The 19,992-nt window shown below is 41.7% G+C and overlaps 1 protein-coding gene across 3 annotated transcripts in view; it reads right to left on the bottom strand.

The window, feature by feature from the left end:
• Positions 1 to 356: 356 nt before the first annotated feature.
• Positions 357 to 19,992, bottom strand: part of CCBE1 (collagen and calcium binding EGF domains 1) — a 96,660-nt gene continuing 77,024 nt past the window's right edge. For 2 of the 3 annotated variants that reach the window (XM_032095634.1, XM_032095635.1), the window contains 7 exons: positions 19,359 to 19,496; positions 14,076 to 14,182; positions 9,080 to 9,200; positions 7,025 to 7,164; positions 6,908 to 6,943; positions 5,921 to 5,956; positions 357 to 4,386 (listed from right to left, as the gene is read on the bottom strand). In XM_032095634.1, the coding sequence (XP_031951525.1) occupies positions 4,153 to 4,386; positions 5,921 to 5,956; positions 6,908 to 6,943; positions 7,025 to 7,164; positions 9,080 to 9,200; positions 14,076 to 14,182; positions 19,359 to 19,496 (812 nt within the window). In that variant the 3' untranslated portion in view covers positions 357 to 4,152. Of the gene's footprint in view, positions 4,387 to 5,920; positions 5,957 to 6,897; positions 6,944 to 7,024; positions 7,165 to 9,079; positions 9,201 to 14,075; positions 14,183 to 19,358; positions 19,497 to 19,992 lie in introns of all 3 variants that reach the window. The other variant, XM_032095636.1, reaches the window with a different exon arrangement.

The raw sequence follows: 19,992 nt of genomic DNA, 5'->3' as shown, positions 1-19,992 counted from the left end.
CCAGACAGCTCCGGACCCCTGTATCGCATCCCCAGGATGTGCAGAAGCTGCACACACTGGCAGCATGGGGTGGGACTGCTGTATCCAACCTCATGTAGTCCTGATGTGGCACAGGAGCCACCATCCGTCCACAGAGCAGAGGTGGTTGTCTGCTTTATTCCCGTAAAGACTGAAACCCACCCTAGCTTGCAAGAGCACATGACCCAGAGTCAAAGAACTAAGACAGTATTGTTCAGCTCCAAGAAAAATGCTAGAAGGCAGCGTAAGGAGGTTTCCTGCCATCTGTTTCTTCAAGCCAACATCACTGTGTTTCAGAGAAAGGGCGATGTGTAACAAAAAAGCAGCTACCAACAGTGTAAGAAAAAATATCTTTGTTATTACGAATACATCATAAAATCACAGTCATCTTATACACATTTTAGTATTTCATATATAAATAAAGTGAACAGTATAGTTATTGGAATGTGTAAAAGGAACAAACATATGGGGGTTTTTTAATGTGAAATTAACAGAGAATTGGACCCCATCCCCATCTTTTGTTGCTGCTCTGGGACTTGGTACATTAACCCTGAAATACTCCTAGGCAGAAGGCTATTCAAGCTGTGATGCCAACAGCAACTCCAGGCATTACCCTAATTCCATTTACAATCAATTTTCCTCTCCTTTTCCTAATTTCTGACTATGTAGGAGTTCTTGTGTGTCAGAACTACAGCTGTGTAAGAAAGACTAAACCTTTATGTACCTGGCACAGTGTTGAAAGAAAAAAATTTTCAAGATTCATGATTTTGTTAAACCCATCAACAATCAGAATTTTCTCATCACTACACAGTCTTGCAAATGTTTCCATTAAATATATTTCTAATATTAATAAAATAACAAATTCTTTATTATCCTTCTGCTTATAACTTGATGTCTTAACATCAAAATAATATTTCTTTCTAATAAAATTATACATATCATTTATATGAAACAAAGTTGTCATGTGCATGAGCCTAGTAATGAGACTAGCCACAACTGTAGAAGTTTCTACTTTCTTGTTTTGGATTCTTGGGGGAGTTTGTTATTTTTGGAGCCACAGAGTAATAAATAATTTGCAAGGTTATGTCTTCTCTGGCTACCAGTAACAAAACTTAAGATTGGAAATGATTCCTCTGCTCTGGCTGTATGAAATGTTGGGTATGCTGAAGAAAATGACACTTTTCTAAGCCTTTATGTGTTTACAGCAAAATCTGAATGAAATGTTGCTGATACAATGTGTTATGAGTTATCATACAGTTAATCAGAAATGAGAAAGTTCTATGCAAAGATCTCAGCTGCATGCAGACCGAAGGCTGACCCTTCCCAGCCAGCTGGGCTCAGTGGGACTCTCGCTGTTGCTTGAATTCCTATGTCGTGTTGGGTGGACTTGTCTTTTCCATAGTGTCCTCTCCTTGCTGTTGACACTCAAACAGTTTTGAGGCAGAAAATCTGGACAGAGGAGGGCAAGGACAAGGGGAAACCCAAGGAACATGTTCTGTGACCTTTTTTGTATGAAGCAAGCAATGTGAAAGCCAATGAAAGGGAAGTCACTGAGGTTTCCACTCAGAAAGGCATGTAAACATGTGCTATGTTTATATTCAAGAACCTCTAGGACAACTTTCTGTACTTACAGTGAAATATGTATTTTACCTGCTTTTCTGGTCCAGTCTCAGAATAGCCCTTCCCTGGATACTTACACACGGCAGGGCAGTTGTCACCTCTTCCTGAATTTGATGGTCAAACTGGGGGAACTTCTCATTTGGTATGTGTCTCTATTTGGAAAAGCAAAACTTAAAACTAAAATAAGTGCCTTTTTTAGAATACATCACCTTGTGGGCAGAGGGCAATAGAATTTAGTTGAAATGAATCACTTAGGAAGTGACTCATCTAATGTAAGTTAGATCATTCAGTATCTCATGGTCAAAAACCTGCAGCTACTAATTCTCTAGTGGGATCCAGCCTGATCCAACAGGGTGCAGTGGTAAACATATGCAAGAGTTCCATAATTTGCTAGATTTAAAAGTACAACATTTGACATTTAACAAATTTAATTAAAATTGCATATTCATAAATGATGTAATTTATACTCCGTTGCCTGCTTGAAATTAAGAAAATAAGACATAAATGCCTCAGTTCATACTGTCTTTCAGGTTTTATCGAGCCTGCTGCATATAAGACCGTCCCTCTGTTGGCCACAGGTTCCTTCTTCAGGTCTCCCTTATTATGTGATTCACAAGATTACTTGGATCTGCAGCTGCTGGCAGAGCTCCTCCCAGAGAGAGGAGAAGCCCAAGGACCACAGGGTGAGATCACTGTAATTTTTTTTCAGCTATCCCCACAACTTAGGCATTGCTTTGTAAATACTGATACAGATATAACATGAAAAGAAATACAGAACACTTGTGTAATGCCCTTGCTTGTGGCTTAGTGGCAGTGAGAAATTGGGAAACGGCTACAGGAATGAGCACATCCTCTTAAGAGAACACACAGAAGTTATAGAAAAGGCTAGACAGCCAGCTGTTTACACAGCCTGACCTGTACTGATGCTGTCAGGATTACACCAACTATCTTTTGGCCCAGAGAAGGGAAGGGAATCCAAGCCTTTATGTATTATCTGAAAAGGCCCTTCTTATATTTTCACCTGTATTTATTTTACTAGAACATGCAAGCCCTGGCAAACATGGCAAAATAACAACTTTTTCTTTACATTTGTAACATGGACACTACTGAACACTAAACATACTGTAGAAGTAGCAGCTACACAGACTCAACATTGAAATTTTGTGCTTAATATACTCCTTTATATTCTAAGCATGGCAAAGTCCTCAGCAGCTGTGGTAATCCAAAAGAAATGGCAACATACATCATCCATGAGGTATGGTATAACTTGTGCATCCAATTTTCCAGTGTAAATAAAGGGCACTCCCTTTTATCCCCATTCATAATATAGGATCCCATGTGCAGTATCTCACCTTAGCCATCCTCGTACCAGTTGAAATATTTTGTCATGTGCACTCCTGCACCTACTCACACTCCTCATACACCCAGCCAAACATGCTGCCACTCTGTGTTCCAGTTTGGTGAACGCCATTTAGTTTGGTCTCATGCAGCAGAGGAACAAAACAGATGGAAGCTCTTTGCAAACATGAGGCCTTCTCTCTGGTGTTGATTTCACTCAGACTTCAGAATTTCACCAAGGAAGACCTGCACCTGCAGGATGTCAGGATTGGACTCTTTCTGCAAGGCTGGGATATATTTTGTGCTTGCCAATAAGCCTGCTTGATTCGTTTTGGATTTGGTTTCCTGCTTTAAACATCCCCTTTATCTTGTTCATCTTTGTGTAATGTATCCGACATGAATCTGTTGAGAAAGAAAACTGGCCTTCACACTGAGGAGTGGGACAATGGTAAAGAAAAAGTAGTGTTTGTTTAAGACAAACACATCTTTTGACTGTCTTTGAATGATACTCTAGCAACACAAAGCCAAATAATTTCCAGATCAAGCAGCAGCACCCTTGTTTAACCCTTCAACTTTTTTTTTTTTTTGCCTTTTTCTGCCATGATGAGGCATAATAGAGGACACGTCTCACTTACAGGTGGCCTGCACTGTGAAACAGGGATCCACTTCTCACACTCTCCTAGGCCTGGGGACAGTAGCTGGAGACTCGAGTTCAGTGGTATAATTTATTTGCATTCGTAAAGTAACTATGGACCAAGGTATTTGTTATTGACATCATTCAGGGATGATGTTCAGCTAACCCTCTGTCCCTGGCAAAATTTGGGTACTGGGTCATTTGGACATAGAATGCAAAGTAGGCGGATGGAATGCTGTGGTCTGTGTTATTAGCTAGAGCATGCCTTAATCATATTATATGCTAAGAAGGTTTTTTTGATAGTCTAGGTACAATGCACAGTGCAGGCTTGGCGATACGGAATTTCTGCAAGGAGGCTACCATGAACCAGGAAAGCTACAGTACAGGCAGCATGGTTCAGGAAAAGCAGAAATAATATATATATATATATATATATATATATGTATATGTGTGTATATATATATATATATACATATTACATTTTCAGTGCATTTTTTTATATAGAAGAATTCTAAAGAGGCTTTGTTTTTCAGTAGGCATAGCTAAGGATGGTCTGCCTTCTGTATCCTGGTGTTTCTGGATGTTGCCCGTGGTTTGTAGTCTTCTCCGGATCCAAAATCCACTGTGTCGTGATAGTTTGTGAATTCCTGAGGTAATGGAAACTCCTCTGTTGATGAATGAGTCCTGTGTCCAAACACTCTGTCTTGCAGCTCAGCGATGTCGTTTCTGATGTCTGCCATCATTAGCAATAGGAAATCAAATGAACCCGGTGGGCCCTGCAGTCACAAGGCACTGCCATTAATAACAATCCACCTTGCTCTTACAGTTTTCAAACTGTCTGATAGAATTACTCCTGCAAGGGTTGTTCAGTAAAATACTGCTTCATACCAGTTGCCAAAAGCCAGTGGTCTGGTTTTCAACCGACTTTGCTCAGGAAAAATTTTCAAAAGAATCAAATGTTTTCGCAGACAGAGCCTACATTTACAAGATGCTCAGCCCTTTTGTCACTTAAAAATTGCTTTGCTTCATAAGAGTATCTTGACACCTCATGGGAATAGAGGAGATTAATCTTGGTTCCTTGTCTTCTTGTTTATTAAACTGACAGAAATTACATTCTTAGAATGATTAATCAACAAATTCTTTTAAGACTGCTGTTATTTGGCAATTGTCTTTTCAATAGGATAACCTTGCTGCTGTCCATCACTTACTGAGTATATTGGTAATTACAATGCAGAGAGTATCTAATTTTAGAAAATCATTATTTCTTTTTAGCTGACTTCACACAGTAAAATAAGCTGTTTAATAGTGAGCACACCCTGCTGGGCACACTCTTAAAAATCAACTCCACCAATGAGAAAATACCGTAAGTAACTTCATAGATCATAGAATGGTTTGAATTGGAAGGGACCTTAAAGATCATGTAGTCCCAGCACCTCTGCATGGGCATGGATGCTTTTCACTAGACCAGGTTTCTCAAAGCCCCTTCCAGCCTGGCCTTGAACACTTTCAGGGACGGGGCATTCACAATTTCTCTGGGCAACCTGTGCCAGTGTCTCACCACCCTCACAGTACAGAATTTTTCCTAATATCTAATTTAAACCTGCTCTCTTTCATTTTGAAGCCATTCCTCTTTATCCTGTCACTACATGCCCTTGTATATAGTCCCTCGCCATCTTCCTTGTTGGCTCCCTTCAGGTACTGGAAGGCTGCAATTAGGTCACCCTGAAGCCTTCTTTTTTCCAGGCTGAACAATCCCAACTCTCTCAGCCTTTCCTCATAGGAGAGATGCTCCAGCCCTCTAATCATCTTGGTGGCCTCCTCTGGACTTGCTCCAACAGGTCCCTGTCCTTCCTGTGCTGGGGACCCCAGAGTTTTTTTAAACAAGTTCACCTGAAAACAGATTGTCAATACTCGTTCCTTCTTCTGAACTCAAAACCTATAGTTTCACAAATCCGAGAGAGATGAGGGACAGGATTTTAAAAGGTTCTAGAGATCAAATTCCCATTGAGAGCAGGGTTAGAACTGTACTAAGTAGCACCCTGCGTGGTTCTGCCTTCTAATGGTGTCTCAGTGCCACTGTAAGGCTGAGGTGCACCCACAGGCCTTTGGTCACACACCCAGTAAGGGAAGAGGTTTGTAAGAAAAAACATTTGGATGAAAACAGGCAATTACTTTGTTTCCAACAACATTTTCTGTGTATGTAAATTATCTGTTCTCTTGGCACAGTTTTTTTCTTTAACTTTTGGCTGACCTGTAGTTAGTAGTCAACATGATTCTGTTGTGGAAATTCCTCCTGTGTGGAATACTTACAGGTATCCCCTTTGGTCCTGGTGCTCCTCTCTCCCCCTGTAATCAATTACACCTCAGTTAGTTTGCTGTGACTAAAGGAAATTAAAAAGTCACCATTTGCCCCTGCAAAAAGTCACCATTTGCCTCCCTTACTGTCCCCAGATCCCGAATCATCAGCTCGTGTTTCTTTGTAAAAAGAAAAGGAAGTGAAGGAGGAATGCAATAAAATTGTTGCTTATTCTAGTGGTAGAAGAGTGGGGCATTTCTGATATTTCTCCTGGACAGTAACAAGTGAATCATGAACAGGAAGAATTCACAGTGAATGACAAGGGCTAAAGCATCAAAGTTTCTTCACGGAAAAGCCAAAAAATCTGCAGAGAAAGAAAAGAATGCTGTGTGACATGCAACCTGACAGGACTATTTGCAAGATTTTAGGAACTGCAAACACAAAACAGCAGAAGGGTGACATGAAGGAGTGGGACAATGTGGTGGCTGATTGACCTGTGGTACAAGAGACAGAGAGAGTTCTTGGTAAGACAGTTTCTGGTGCCAAAGACTTAGTGGTTATGGTGAGGGAAAGAAGCCTCTCCCAGGATGCCTTGTTCGGTTATGTCAATGTACCCCAGTTCAGCTTCCCCAGTTGGCTCCTGGTGTTAGCCACAGCCCTGTACTTAAGCTCGAGCTGTCACGTGCTCGGGGTCATTTGCCTCTAGAACCCTTCACAAGTTGTAGCAATAAAGTGCCTTCTGTGGAACTCTAAGCAAGGACCCTTCTCAACTCCTTGACGTCAGCTTAATATTACTGAAGCCATCCATGCGTCTGTGCGTTCATGCATGTGAGCCACAGAGCCGGCAGGGACCCCAGTAATAGGACAACAGGATGTTTTCATCTTAGCAGAGGAAATGAGGTGGTGTAAGGGTGTGACTACAAGTGTGTAGGGTCTCTCTAGCAAGCCTGCACTTCACATGTGCATGAGCCCGTCTTATGGAAATTAGTACCTCTCCTCACCTTGCTACCATCTCTCCCTGGGGCACCAGGTGGGCCCTGCAAGAGAAAAGAAAGTGTTCACAAGCTGTGGAGCTAATGGCAATTGTGCAGTGCATGACAGGAGACAAGAATACTGACCACGGGGCCCCGTCTGCCCTGCTTAATGTGTGAAATGTCTGGAGATGGGCCCATAGGTCCCATTGATCCGCGAGGGCCTGGCTGTCCGGGAGGTCCAGGTAATCCAGGAGCTCCTTGACTCCCTTTAGGTCCTGGAGCCCCTGAAATCAAAAGCAAAAGTTACCTGCTGGGGAAAGCCTTCAGGATATTTCATCAAGAAGTGGGGAACAACCATTTTTTTAAAGACCCAAGGGCGTGGTTACTTTAACACACCCAAACCCATGACAGCACAACCAATACATCTGCATCTGCACATCAGCAGCCATCTGACACAACATTAACCCTTGCCACAGTAGCTACAAGAGATGACCACACAATTAAATCTTGTGTATAACAAGAATTTGAGTCTGCCAGGTGCTTAGGGACATAGACTGGGAATGAAAACAAAAGCAGAAATGCCTCATTTTCACACAAGGAAGAACAAATCACAGTTGAGGGACATCTCATAAAAAGAAAGCCTCAGAAGACTCATGGGAATTTTGGGTCATTGGCATCTACATAACTGACACAAGCAAGCCCTTTCCAGTGGGAGGCTGTGCCTCTTTTGCCCAGTGCAATAGCCAGTGTGTTAGGGGCAAAAAAGGCTCTGTTCTTCCATTTTGCTTTATATTGTTTTCAACTTCTGCTGGTTCAGCAGAGCATGTTACTTTTTAGGAAGCACTCCGGCAACAAAACATATGTTTAGCTCAAGAGAAACAGTAGAAAATGTACACCAGAAAATCAGTCACCTGAAACAACATTTGCAGACAACAAAGACCACTAAAATGTCACTAGTTGAAACACTTCATGATTAGAGGGGGAAACACTTCTCTTCATACTGAGGGCACATGAAAGACATAGAGAATAAAAGGCACAGAGTGAAAAGGATTCAGCAGGACTGAATATGTACAGTTAGGATTTTCAGAGAGAGACAACTCAAGTTTAGTGATGACTCCCTGTGACTCTTCCAGCGGGGGCAGCAGGGGAGGTGAACAGGGATGGTTTCAGGGAGAGCAGAGTTCTACAGTACCTCGGACAGTTCAGTCATGGGGAAACCCAGTGGGTGGGAGACCTGCAGGGTCAGGCCTACCTTGGAGGGATTGCAAAGCAACCCACTGTACCATCAGAGTCTGTTGCAGAACCTCTAAACATACTGTCCTTGCACTTACAGTAAACTGAAGACCGAAGATACTCATCCTCCAGGAAAATGAGATAAAGATACAGAAAACAAAGCCAGACTGCAAAAGGGGGTATAAATGGGAGGATGGGGTGCAATTCAGAAGGGAGTAAATTAAGCCTTGTAAGGAATAGTTGCCAGTCCTCTGTAAGAATCCTTCTGAAATCCAGCACAATGCTAAGATTCCTTGGATTTATTGCTAACCCAAAATTAGATCTGCATTCAACAGAATTAGCAAAATTTTGAGTATTCCTGGCTGCCAGGTACAAGGTGTCTGGATTAAGTTTGAGCTTTAGGACCTCTCTGTTTTTTGCATTATTTCAATCTACAACCTAACAAAGAAGGTGTGAGTGGAGTTATAATTTTCTTTTCATTTTCCTTTGGATCTGGTATATGACATAAAACCAACAGATGAATCCTTGCAAATCAGGCAAGGAAAAATAAAAGAGTTGGCACAAACTCCTACAAACTGAAAGCACATTTTCACCTCTACAACTGATAGTGAACTAAAGCAATAGATATTCCTGAAATGAAGCAGAGAGTGTTTTAAGACAGGGTTAAAATACAGGAAATAACAAGTGAAGCAGGTGAGATATCCCAGGGAGAGGGAGAAATTTAACGCATACAGGACAAACACAGCTTGCATGCCAAGAAACATATGGATTCACAATGGATGATGTTAGACAACTGGCAGAGGCTGACCATAACAACCATAAAGGTTTTTTTTTTTAATTTAGCACAAATGCAAACATAATATATCAGTCAAAATGTGAAACATATGAAATCAGATCACACTGGAAGACTGAAGTTTACTTTTTTAGTCCTAGCACTATTGCACATTCACATCCCTCTGGTCTTACCTGGAGGGCCTGGTTGGCCAGGCTGGCCTGGGGGGCCAGGGATATATGCATTAGAGGCAAGCACTTTTTCACCTGTGATTTGCTTGCTAAGATCAGCAGCATTATTTGGCAGCAAAGCAACCTGCCAAAACAAACAAACAAACAAATCTATGTAAGACCTTTACTGTTCAGCCTGATAAATCACATTCTTATTTAAGCTTTCATGTGAACAAACAGCTATTTAAATATTTCAGGAAAATATAAAGTGTTTATTCATATCCTTCATTGATATCATCAGAAAAACCTTCTTATTCTGTGAGTCTGTTCACTTTTCAAGTCACTGTGGAAATACTGCTAGCCAATCCAACAGAGGACAGTGGAAATTCAGGAGAGATATAGCAACAAGTTCTGGAAAACTTGAGTCTCATTGCTGCTTCTCAGAAAACTTATTTTTCCTTGTTTGAAGTTTCCTCTATTCATTTATTGCCTTTTCTCAGGGCAATATTTGCTCGGATATTTAAGTTCTTAAATGCTGCACAAGCCACTAACATTCCATAGATTTTAATGAGAACCCCAAATCCTTTGTGAATCTGGGCCTAGAAAGTAACCACACTGTTTAACCAAACAGATATCTGGATCTGCTTTGCATGGAGACACAAAGATAAAGTAAGTGAGAATGCAAGGAGAATTGCACGCTATAGTTTAAAGTGTCATTATTCATTACATGTTTAATTATCCATGAAAAGTTCATCTATCCAGTTGAATACATTTAATAATTAAACATATTTAGTAATATTCTGCAAATGTTTGGTCTCTCCAGAGGCAGCTGAAGGGAGATGACAAGCCAGGAGGCTGGTCTGCAGTGAGAAAAAAAGTTTATTAGTGTTGAGTGGCTGCATGTAGACTTAGGGATTTTGCTCTGCCAAATGGAGCTGAAGCACTATTTCAGCAATACCAGTGCAGACCTACCCCTGGGTGAGCTTTGTACCTTCTTGAATGGATTTGGCTCTCTGGATAATTTGATGCTGAATTCTGCAACATTTGCCTGGGAAAGCTGCATTAAGTAAAATAGATGAGGACTCCTGCTATCTGACCAAGCTTTTTGTCAGCCATTAGGAGTTCTCTGAGCTGGGCTGTTCTCAAGGCTCCTACATGTTTCTGTAATTATTTGACATACATTCTTTTGTCATTACTTCAAACCTAATGTTTGTAATGCACAGGGGAAAAACCCAGCGTTATGCACCTGCAGTACCTATTTGAACTGGGCAAACAAGTTATTGCTTAAGGAATACAATTTAAAGGCAGGCAGTGCTGCTTGTAAATTGAGGTTGAATGCACAGAACAGTTCTGAAAAAAAAAGCCAGGAAAAAAAAAGTTGGAAATGCTGAGATAGTTCCTGGTGGCATTTCCAAAACATCAGTTTGATTTTTGAGACTGGAACTCAAAATGTGATGACAGGAACACAACAATTTATCAGCCATTTCCAAGTTACGTTTTGGAGACCATTGCAGTTCCAAAGACAAGAGACTACACTATAGGCAAATTAAGCATCGTGATGTAAGTCTTACAAGAATTTGATAGATTCACTCCACCCCTGCAGAAATCAGTGGCTGGATGAGGTAATATTTTCACAGAAGTCCCAAAGGGTGTTTCTTGTACACTCACTTCTATGAATCTGCTTTTCACAGAGAGTATGGGGATTCAGCATACCTATGGGCTCTGGGATGAGTTGTCATCTCTGCTTTTTCAAAGGAAAACATTTGCTTTGTTTACCAGTGACCCTGCGGCTTTCTCAGCCAACTTCCCAGCCAATGCAGCACAGACAAAACTGTGGGGCTACTGAAGATAAAGGACTACTCTGTGGGTCACAGCACCCTACCCCTGGGGCTGAAGAGGAAATTGCAGTAACTGGGGGCTCTCACAACATCAGTGGCCAGGGACCAGCATGGGAAGGTCTACTGACTGGCTCTGGTCAGCAAAGTTTTGTTTCCTGGAGGTGTGTCCACCCTGTTCAGAGCAGGCTCTTGGCTGGATACAAAGGAAAGGCTTGCAAGGACCTTCATGCTGCAAAACTTCCACTACAAGACACAAATCAACCAAGGACTCTGCAGTGCCAATGCTGCCCTGCTAAAACGGAGACACAAAGTCAAATCCTGCGGCTGTCTGAGAGTATTATGTTTTTAAGGTAGTTTTTGTGAGAATATTTTCAGTGTCATCAGTGAGTGCTTCTCCTGAGTGGTGGCCGCAGGTGAGTGGCAGATTAATTGAAGTAATCTTTTTAGCTTGTGTGTAAATTTCTCAACATATCTCATTCTGGGGATCTATTGCTTTATCAATTGATAAATAAATGTCACTTAGTACATAGACCCAGCCATGAATACTCTTCAGGTTATACTGCAACTGGTCAGACTGGAGTAAAAAGGTGCATTTAGTGGCAAAGACTCATCATGAAGGGGATTCGGAAGTGTATTCTTTTCTGATGCTTAGATATTTCCTCGTTCCTGCCAGCAAGGTTGTTGTAACAACTGAGTAAGTTAGAAAAGAAATCACATAGCTGCTGTGAAAGCATCTATGCATGCTTCCCCACTGAGTCAGCTGGACTTGAAGCATATGCTAGGAGTGCCAAAATACCCAGGCTCTGGTCTAGCTCACTGCTCTTTGATATCTTCTGGCCAGAAAATGGTTGTTTCATGCACTGGGCCAAACCATGTGTTTTTGTTGTTGACTCACAGCCTCTTAGGTATTGGCTACACTCACTGGCCTAATTTCTGTTTCACCTTTTAGCTGAACCAGGATCCTAGTACAGGGTGACCTTGGCTTTCTCCATCTACAGCTCCAAATCTTAATGGCCCTTGGAAAACAATGGGGTTTTTTTTCCATATGCATGCACATATTAGCAAGGGTAAATTCTAAAGAAAGATTGTTCTAGAAACAAGACTTCCATGTGCTGTCTTGCATGCTGCATTTGGAGTTTTGCATAGTTTCTAGGAGGTCTGTGGTTTAGAAAATTGGACAGTGCTTGTCAGGACTGACTTGGAACATGGCTTTCTAATTAAGATGTTTAAACACATCTGTGCAATAGGATCAAACTTACTTGTTGGGTTTTTTTTAATTGTTGGCTGTGTGTCAGCATGCCAGATATTTTCCCCCCAGCTTTTCAGCTTTCCACTCTTCTTCCTTTCATCAAGGTCTTAGATCAATCTAGGACTGCCCACAGACCTCTAGTCTATCAGGACAATGCATCTCATTGGATGACAGGCTTTTCTGCTAACCACAATTTTGAATAAAGTTCATAAAATCTGAAAGCCTTAACCACAAGACTGAAGACTCATTTCATAAACTTTCTTGCTGGCAGACAGAAATGAACTTTTCTATGCGAAACAGAACAGCTTTAACCACAGCTATTGAGAGGCATCCTCCCCAGAAGAACTTGGCCATGGGGAGTGGCTGGGGAAACATGAGGTTTGATGTCTCCTTGGGCAGAGAAGCACCATGGGGCCAGATCTCCACTCAGCATAGACAAAAGCTCTGCTCTCTGTGGGGTAAAAGCTGCTGAGGGTATCAGGAACCTTCTCTTCCAGCTCTTTCTGTGTAGAGCACAACCCAGTGGGTTCCCTCTGAGGATGCCAAGTAGATCAAGTCTCACTAGGAAGATACTGAGGGAAAAATTAAGTTATGGACTATGACAGGACTTAGCTATGAAGCAAGAGTGAGCTGCTTAATTTGTCCACAGCTACTGTACAAATGCCCACAGTGACAGGTGCCAGTGGTCTGAGTTTTCCTGGAATGAGTTTTGAGCACAAGCATCTAACAGCAGAAGTTAGACACAAAAAACTTCCATTAATTCCATCAATCAGCTCTTGCAGCAAACAATGTGACCCTCGGGTCCTTCCCTGGAGGTCAGTGTGAGCCTGCTCAGCATCACAGACAACAGCTGGAGAAACAGCCACTCAAAAGCATGGATCATTTTTAAATCTCTCTGCTACCAATTTTTTGAAAAACAGAATTTCCATCACATGTGAAATTCTGTCATGCCCACATTTGTGTTCAGACTGATTCAGAAGGAACACATGATATTTTGAGATTTTGGAGATAAAGAGTATCTCCAGCCTCAGTGAAAGTCACTTTAATGAAGCAGATTTCTTTCTTCCTAATTAAATGAATAACATCAAATGCAGTGAGTGAATACACCAAATTGCGTTTTGACACAATGGAATGAAATTAATTGAGTACCCTGGCTGAAATTATTACAGCCTGTCAGCATGAATTGCTGAGGATATTCCTACAGAGAATTTCAATTTGAGAGAACTTCAGTGTTCAAAGGAGATGCCACTAGAAAAGGCATTACACCTGCATACCTGCATTTGGCTCTCCAAATCTGAGGCTGGGTCTTTGCATTATTTCAATCCTACTAAAGTGCAAAAGGGAGCTACATATAGGAGCAGTTAAACTCCAGGGGAAATTCCTAAATGCACTGTTCTCTACTTGCAAGGAAACACGTGAAGACAAAAAAAAAGGTTTATGACTGAGGGTTTTTCCTCTTTAAATGGACAATCATATTTAAAGCTAGTGATGCTTTTGTTTACTCCCACACCTATTTGGAAAGAATCCTTTATCAGCACCCTTATTAATGCAAAATCATATTCCTGCATCTATGAAATGTCTTGCACTTGCTTACTCTGAAGGTGGATCATGTGCAAAATCTTGTGCGTTCAGAGTGAGTGAAAAGATCCGGCCCGCACAGATTGCCAAGAAACCCGGGCTCAGCCTGGGATGGGTGTTTGCCAGACTCTGTTAGCCTGAGCTTGGTAACACAGCTCCATGAACTTGTGCAGCACTGTGCTTCCAAGTTGTACAGAAGCGTAAGGGAGAGATGCCATTCCTACATGAGTTTAAAATACATTGCCATCCTCTCTGTTTGTACAAGGACCGCATGACAGTTCCAAACATTGAAATTAACCTCAGTTGTTGTAAAACATGCAGGTCTGGTAAAGACGTGACTGATCAGTGTTCATACCTTTTGCTTCAGCTGTAAAACCGTCTGCTTTATTTGATGGAATTCCTTGCAGGAGGCACAGCATGTCCCTGGTTTTGCCACATTTTCAGATTTCTCAGGAAGCCCAGCTGAAAGAAAGAAGTTTCTACTATAAAGATAAAGATTAAAAAAAAAGATATTCATAAAGTGATGGCATAAACAGCTTGAAGGTTGTTACATTTCCCCAGACTGTGAAAAGAGATACTTGCCATTATTAAATCTTTGACTGTGACTGTCTATGTAAAGCTGAGAAACTTTGCAGGGACAGCTCTGAGCACATTTTTAAAACAGCTGTTTCCAGTTAACAGTCCCCAAAGAATTCATTTTTTTAATACCTGGAAAAGTTCACACCCTTTCTTTTATCTTTTTGTTTAGGGTAGACTAACCCCATAGATCTGAACTGATTTACAGTCGCCTGAAGGGCAAATTTTCATATGCTATAAATTACAGTAAAATCCCTCACAATATGCTTATTTCACCCATTTTGCACAAACTGCTCTTTATCATCACGAGTTGTTCTCCATGTGATACAATCAGCCTGGGCAGAGGTGGGGATTGAGATTAATGACAGGGATTTAAATCCACACAAGAGGAAGGGTCACATCTGTTGATACTATGCATGAATGGGATCTTTTCAAGAATCCATTAAATTATTCAAACTGTGAGAGATATTGCAAATGTTATTTTTGTCCTTTCCCCAGTACCATACACAGTCAAGCAGTTCTGCATTGCAAGGAAACAAGCATCGTTGTAACAGATGTCTGCTTAAAGACAAATCTGGTTTCCAAACCACAGGGTGGCACATACTGGCAAACTCTAAGTGAGTTTTTGTTCACTTCAATGTTGCTGAGAAATATCAAGTGTATTGAGGCTCTGCATATGATGTATGACCTTGTATGATGTTACCTGGGAGGGTTGCTGGGCATGTGTGAGCACTGACCTTTCAGAGTATGTCCTGCAATGGAAAAACTCTGCAGGAGCTCCGGGTTAAAGCCAAGGAGTCTTCAAAATCTTCAAAAGGATCAGCTGTGATGTGCTGAGTTACTGTGTTACACTTCTCACTTGGACACACCCTTAAATGCCCTTCATCTCTTTGGAAATGCATATTGATTTTGAGACACCTGCATCTTTTTAAATGAACCTCGAAGTTTCTAACATTAAAAATATTATGTGCTACTTGACTTTAAATATTTGCAGGGTCCTGTAAGGAAGACTGCATCTACCTGATGGTCATCTATGGACCACCTATGCACATATTTATGAAAAACTCATCTTCAGTATGTTTAGTCTTTTGGATATAACGACATATCAGGTGTGATTGATTTTAGAAGACAAAAATTTGTCTCACTTATCTGCTAATCAGTTAGGTGAGAGGTGTAAGGGCAAGGTGCTGGAATAACCAGGAGCATTAAGACTGGTATTAGTACTGAACTGATTGGAAAATTGGGACACAAAGTCTTGGGTTTTTCTCCCAGTCATGAACTGCCTGTTCCCATGGCTGCATTCCAACACTCATATTATTTACCTTCTATATTACACATATTATACATATATACACACAATATTACACATAATATTTACCATTTTTATGGCAGCAAGCACACACTGCTGTTTGAGCTTTGCAGCCCTTTCCCCAGCACAGGTTTAGTGCCTGATCAGCTTTCTGTGCAGTGTACAGATGGTTCAAAGATTTAAGGCCACATGGTACCTCTTGGTGTTTTCCAATGGACTCTACACACCATAGATAGAATTTCCCCAAATTTCAGCTATGCTGGATTCAAGACTATTTAGCCACAAGACCTCTCAGAGGAACTCCAGCAGTTCTGAGAAGGTACCAGAACACACAGCATTTGCTGCTTTCTTTCTTCTCTCCTGTATTCCTAATGCTAATCATTCTTCCTTTGATTCACTCCAAAGCCTCTTTGCCCATAAAGCTTTCTCTTGTAGATGAAATAATCTGCACCATGCAGGGCTTTTTTCCTTAAGAGGGAATTGAGGTGCTGTAATGAAGACACCTCTTGATATCTCTGTAAAATAAATTTGCTCTTGACCACAAGTCAGTTTTGTGGAGTTCTTACTCCCTCTCCAATTTCCACTGGGAAAAACCCAGTGTCTTGACATGCCCTTTTTTGGACTTGTGTAGGAGTTACAGATGCACGTATATGGAACCATTAGGAAAAAAAAAAAGCCTTTTTTTCTTTTCTTTTTTTTTTCTTTTTCAAAGACCAATAAAGTCTGGATTTTGTACTAGTCTCAACAAAATTTTCTTTTAATAGCTATCTCACCAAATGAGTTCTATCATTGTGTTAAGTAATGTTGCTGAAAGCAACACAGAGTCATAGGGAGAAACTGCCAGAGACTCTGCTATTGGAAACCTAATGCAATCCCACCAGAATCAGTGGAATTATATGTAGATTAAGAAGCAGTGAATTTGGCCTCGTGCTTCATCATCAAACCCAGTTTATCTTCCAGAAGGATGTGGCACACGGGGCTGACAAGTATAGATAAAACAGGGCTGTAACAATCCATGGAGATGAATGCTGGGGGGATCAGCTAATGTTTGGGAAATGTCATACCAGTGAGATTTCTGCAAATCCAGTTGGATTGACTTGTCAGAGGAAGAAGTCCAACATCCTCATATGAGCAAGCATCCCATGAGAGAGGTGGAATCCCCCTAACTCATACCAGACAGAGGTGATGATTTGCCTAGGGAAGGAGTCATCCATCAAATGCTCTACCCCCATCCAACCCTGTATCAGGACCAAACTATGAGTAAAGCCAGAATAAAGTGTGGATAAAGCCAGAAGTCACCTAGGACAGGCAAGCGGGGGCAAAAGGCCATTGGATGGAGCCACCCACACATGGGGCAGAAGCCGAGGTCACCTAGCAGGGTCAGTGGGGCCAGCACTGAGCGAGGCACTTACATAACCTATTTCCATTTCACAGACCTACACAAGGAAACTGAAATTATTTTGAAGAAGGCTTAAACCTGCCCCGTTTTTATAAAGGTTTCCCAGAACGCAAAGTCTAGCTCATGCATGACGTTGCTGTCCTGTTGGGGATCCTTTAATCTTGGTGACACACTGGTGAGCCCTGTGGCACCTAGTGCTAAGAGATCTGCTTGGGGGAGTGATGTGTTTTCTTTGTGTATGGGCTCGGAGGCTGTGCCGTGCTGGTGCTGGAAGAGGACGAGGTGCTGGCAGGGCAGAGCTCTGCGGGAGCTCTGCTGCGGGCGGTCTTCGCAGGGAGGCTGTTGAGCCGATCATCTGTGTTGTATTATCTGGGCTCAGCCTGCTGAGATGGTTTCCTCTGCCTACTTCTGCATGGGTAGCTGTATTGCCTCCATCAAATGGGACTGTGGATGCAAGAAAAAATGCTCCCTATTCTTGTGTCCACTGACCAACCCAAAGCTCTCTGTCAAGACACTTACAGAGCCCAAAAAAAGTGACCACATTGCAGCCACTTACAGAGCCAAAAAAGTGTCCAAATTGCATCCTTCGGGGATGGAGCAATGAAAACACGGCTGTATCTCCCGGAAAACATTCAACCTCGCTAGAGATGGGGAGGCGTACATGTCTTTTAGCCTCTCACACTAGATTTTAAAATAAGTTATAAGTGTTCAGGCTACGATGAAAAGCAAATGATGCGTTTATTAGGAAGCCGCTCCGGCACGGATGCGGTGCAGGGCTGGGGCTGGCCGCGGGGTGGAGCGTCGCTACAGCTGGTTCCTTACATAACCATTTTCCTAGGAATGAGTTACGGACACAGCTCCTCTCATTTTCACCAGAGGTCTGAAAATTCGCAGCATTTATGTGGAGTACAGCGGGGTAGCTGAGCAGAAAGCATCCTTCTTTACTCCGAACAGCTGATTTGGGAGATATCTGGAGAGATGTTGGGTATTTCATTCCAGACTATCTGCTGGAACTGACATTTTTATGTGCTGTGTACGTTCAGTGTAAAAATGGTGGTTTCAAACAGTAGAATTATTTCCACAGCCTTGAATATTTTGAATGGTTGGTTATCTTGAATGTTTTGGATATTACTGTATCAAGAAATCTGAACCAGCCAGAGGAAAAGTTAAAAAACCCTCTCTATTTGTAAGGGGATTATCAAGGTTATATCTCTTTCCTTTATCACACACACACACACACATAAGGAAAAAATGTTTTAAAACTACAAGGAACAATTAAAGCTAATGGAGTGGCTCCAGTTACACATTTTCAGATGAAAATCAAAATTATAAATTGCTCTGGCCATCCAGTGGGATTTGCATCACCCTGTGATACCACATTCAGTCATTAATTGATGAACCTGTGGTAAGTCACCATTCATCAAAAGTTGCTGGGGTTTTTTTCCAGAGCACTGTTCTCTTCCTTCTTCCTTTTAAAATTTACATATCGGTGTTTAATCTGTAATATTCTAAATGCTGTAATTTAATAACTGGGATGAGGTTAAAACCTTTAAAATCATTTATAAACAGCACATGTATACACTTTGGACCAACAGTGAAATGCAAGAACAAGCCTTTACTTTTCTTTCTTTCCCATCACATTTCATCGTCAAGAAAGAAAAAAAAAAGAACGAAAAAAAATCTGACCCCAGCCACAGGACACAGGAACTAATTGAAGGTCAGCAGCATTTGGTCTTAGTCAATGTAATTTAGAAATTGATTTAAGCAATGCTTGAAAAGTGTGTTGGACTCCCAGATACACATTTTTGGAGCCTCTAAGAGCCAAGGGTCTCTAGCCATCCAACCTAGGCCATTTGCTAATCTCAGATGTGGGCAGGTAAATACAAATTAAAGTTACTGAAATTATTGAATTAGCAGGTGAAATTAATGAAAGTTTTTAGGGCTCATCATCTGCTAATATTTTTTCCTATGTCTCCTTATCTCTGGACCACAAAAAAGGTACAATCCAGGTTGGTATCAAAGCAAAATACGGCTTTTAGCAACTGGATCCAGCAGAAATGATCTAACTGAAGCTGTAATGGTAAAGTTCACTATTCAGCTGTTCTGCCTCCATAGGGGAAGATGCCTTCCACATCCTCCAGTGAACTTGTGCATTAGAGGACAGCGTGTGGCAGGGCTGCTCCACAGGTGCTCAGGTGCCCCGTGAACAGCCCAGCTGCTCCAGGAGCATCAGCTACATCCCAGCTTTGGACCCCCAGTTCCAAGTGTAGCACTGGGAGCAGTTCCTTTTCATGACAGACCAGCTCTTTAGACACCCATTTGGCCCAGGACATTTAACCTGCACTAGCACCTGCCTTTATCTCCTTTGGTGCATGTCCTGCCATCCTCCTCCCGGACGTAGCCTTCATGACACTCACACCTGTAGCTGCCCACGGTGTTGACACAGATCTGAGAGCACAGCGTCCCGTTGCTCGTGGCACACTCATCGATATCTGGAGAGAAGCAAAGTTAAAAATACCCTGTAGCTGGAGGTTTCAGACCTCAAATACAATGAAAGACTTCCTTTAGACATAAAAAGAGATTTTGTGGTTAAACAAACAAGTGATTGCAGCACTGCTGGAGCCTGTGGGCAAGCTGCACTATATTGTTATTAATACACCTGGCATTTTATCACTGAACATTGCTCGACAGTCTCCTTGCATTGCAAAGCTCAATTCTGCAAACCTTGGCTTCCTGGCACGGCAAACCACGCAGAGCAGGACCATATGTAAATGATCAGTCCTGAATTATATACTGGCCATCTGAATCAAACCCCAAGGATTAGTTTTCATTATTAGGCCTGGTAATAATGCTTCAATATTTAGCAAATATGGCTCACAACCTGCAGGAGGAATTAAAGGAAAAATTACATCAGCCCAACACTTCAAAGTGTTTGGGTGTGTGTGTCTTGTAGGTAATACCTCCTAATAATTTCAGGGAAATCTAGAT

Source organism: Corvus moneduloides, chromosome Z, assembly GCF_009650955.1.
Source record: "Corvus moneduloides isolate bCorMon1 chromosome Z, bCorMon1.pri, whole genome shotgun sequence".
NCBI lineage: Eukaryota > Metazoa > Chordata > Aves > Passeriformes > Corvidae > Corvus > Corvus moneduloides.
This window is presented reverse-complemented; position numbering and strand designations above follow the sequence as displayed.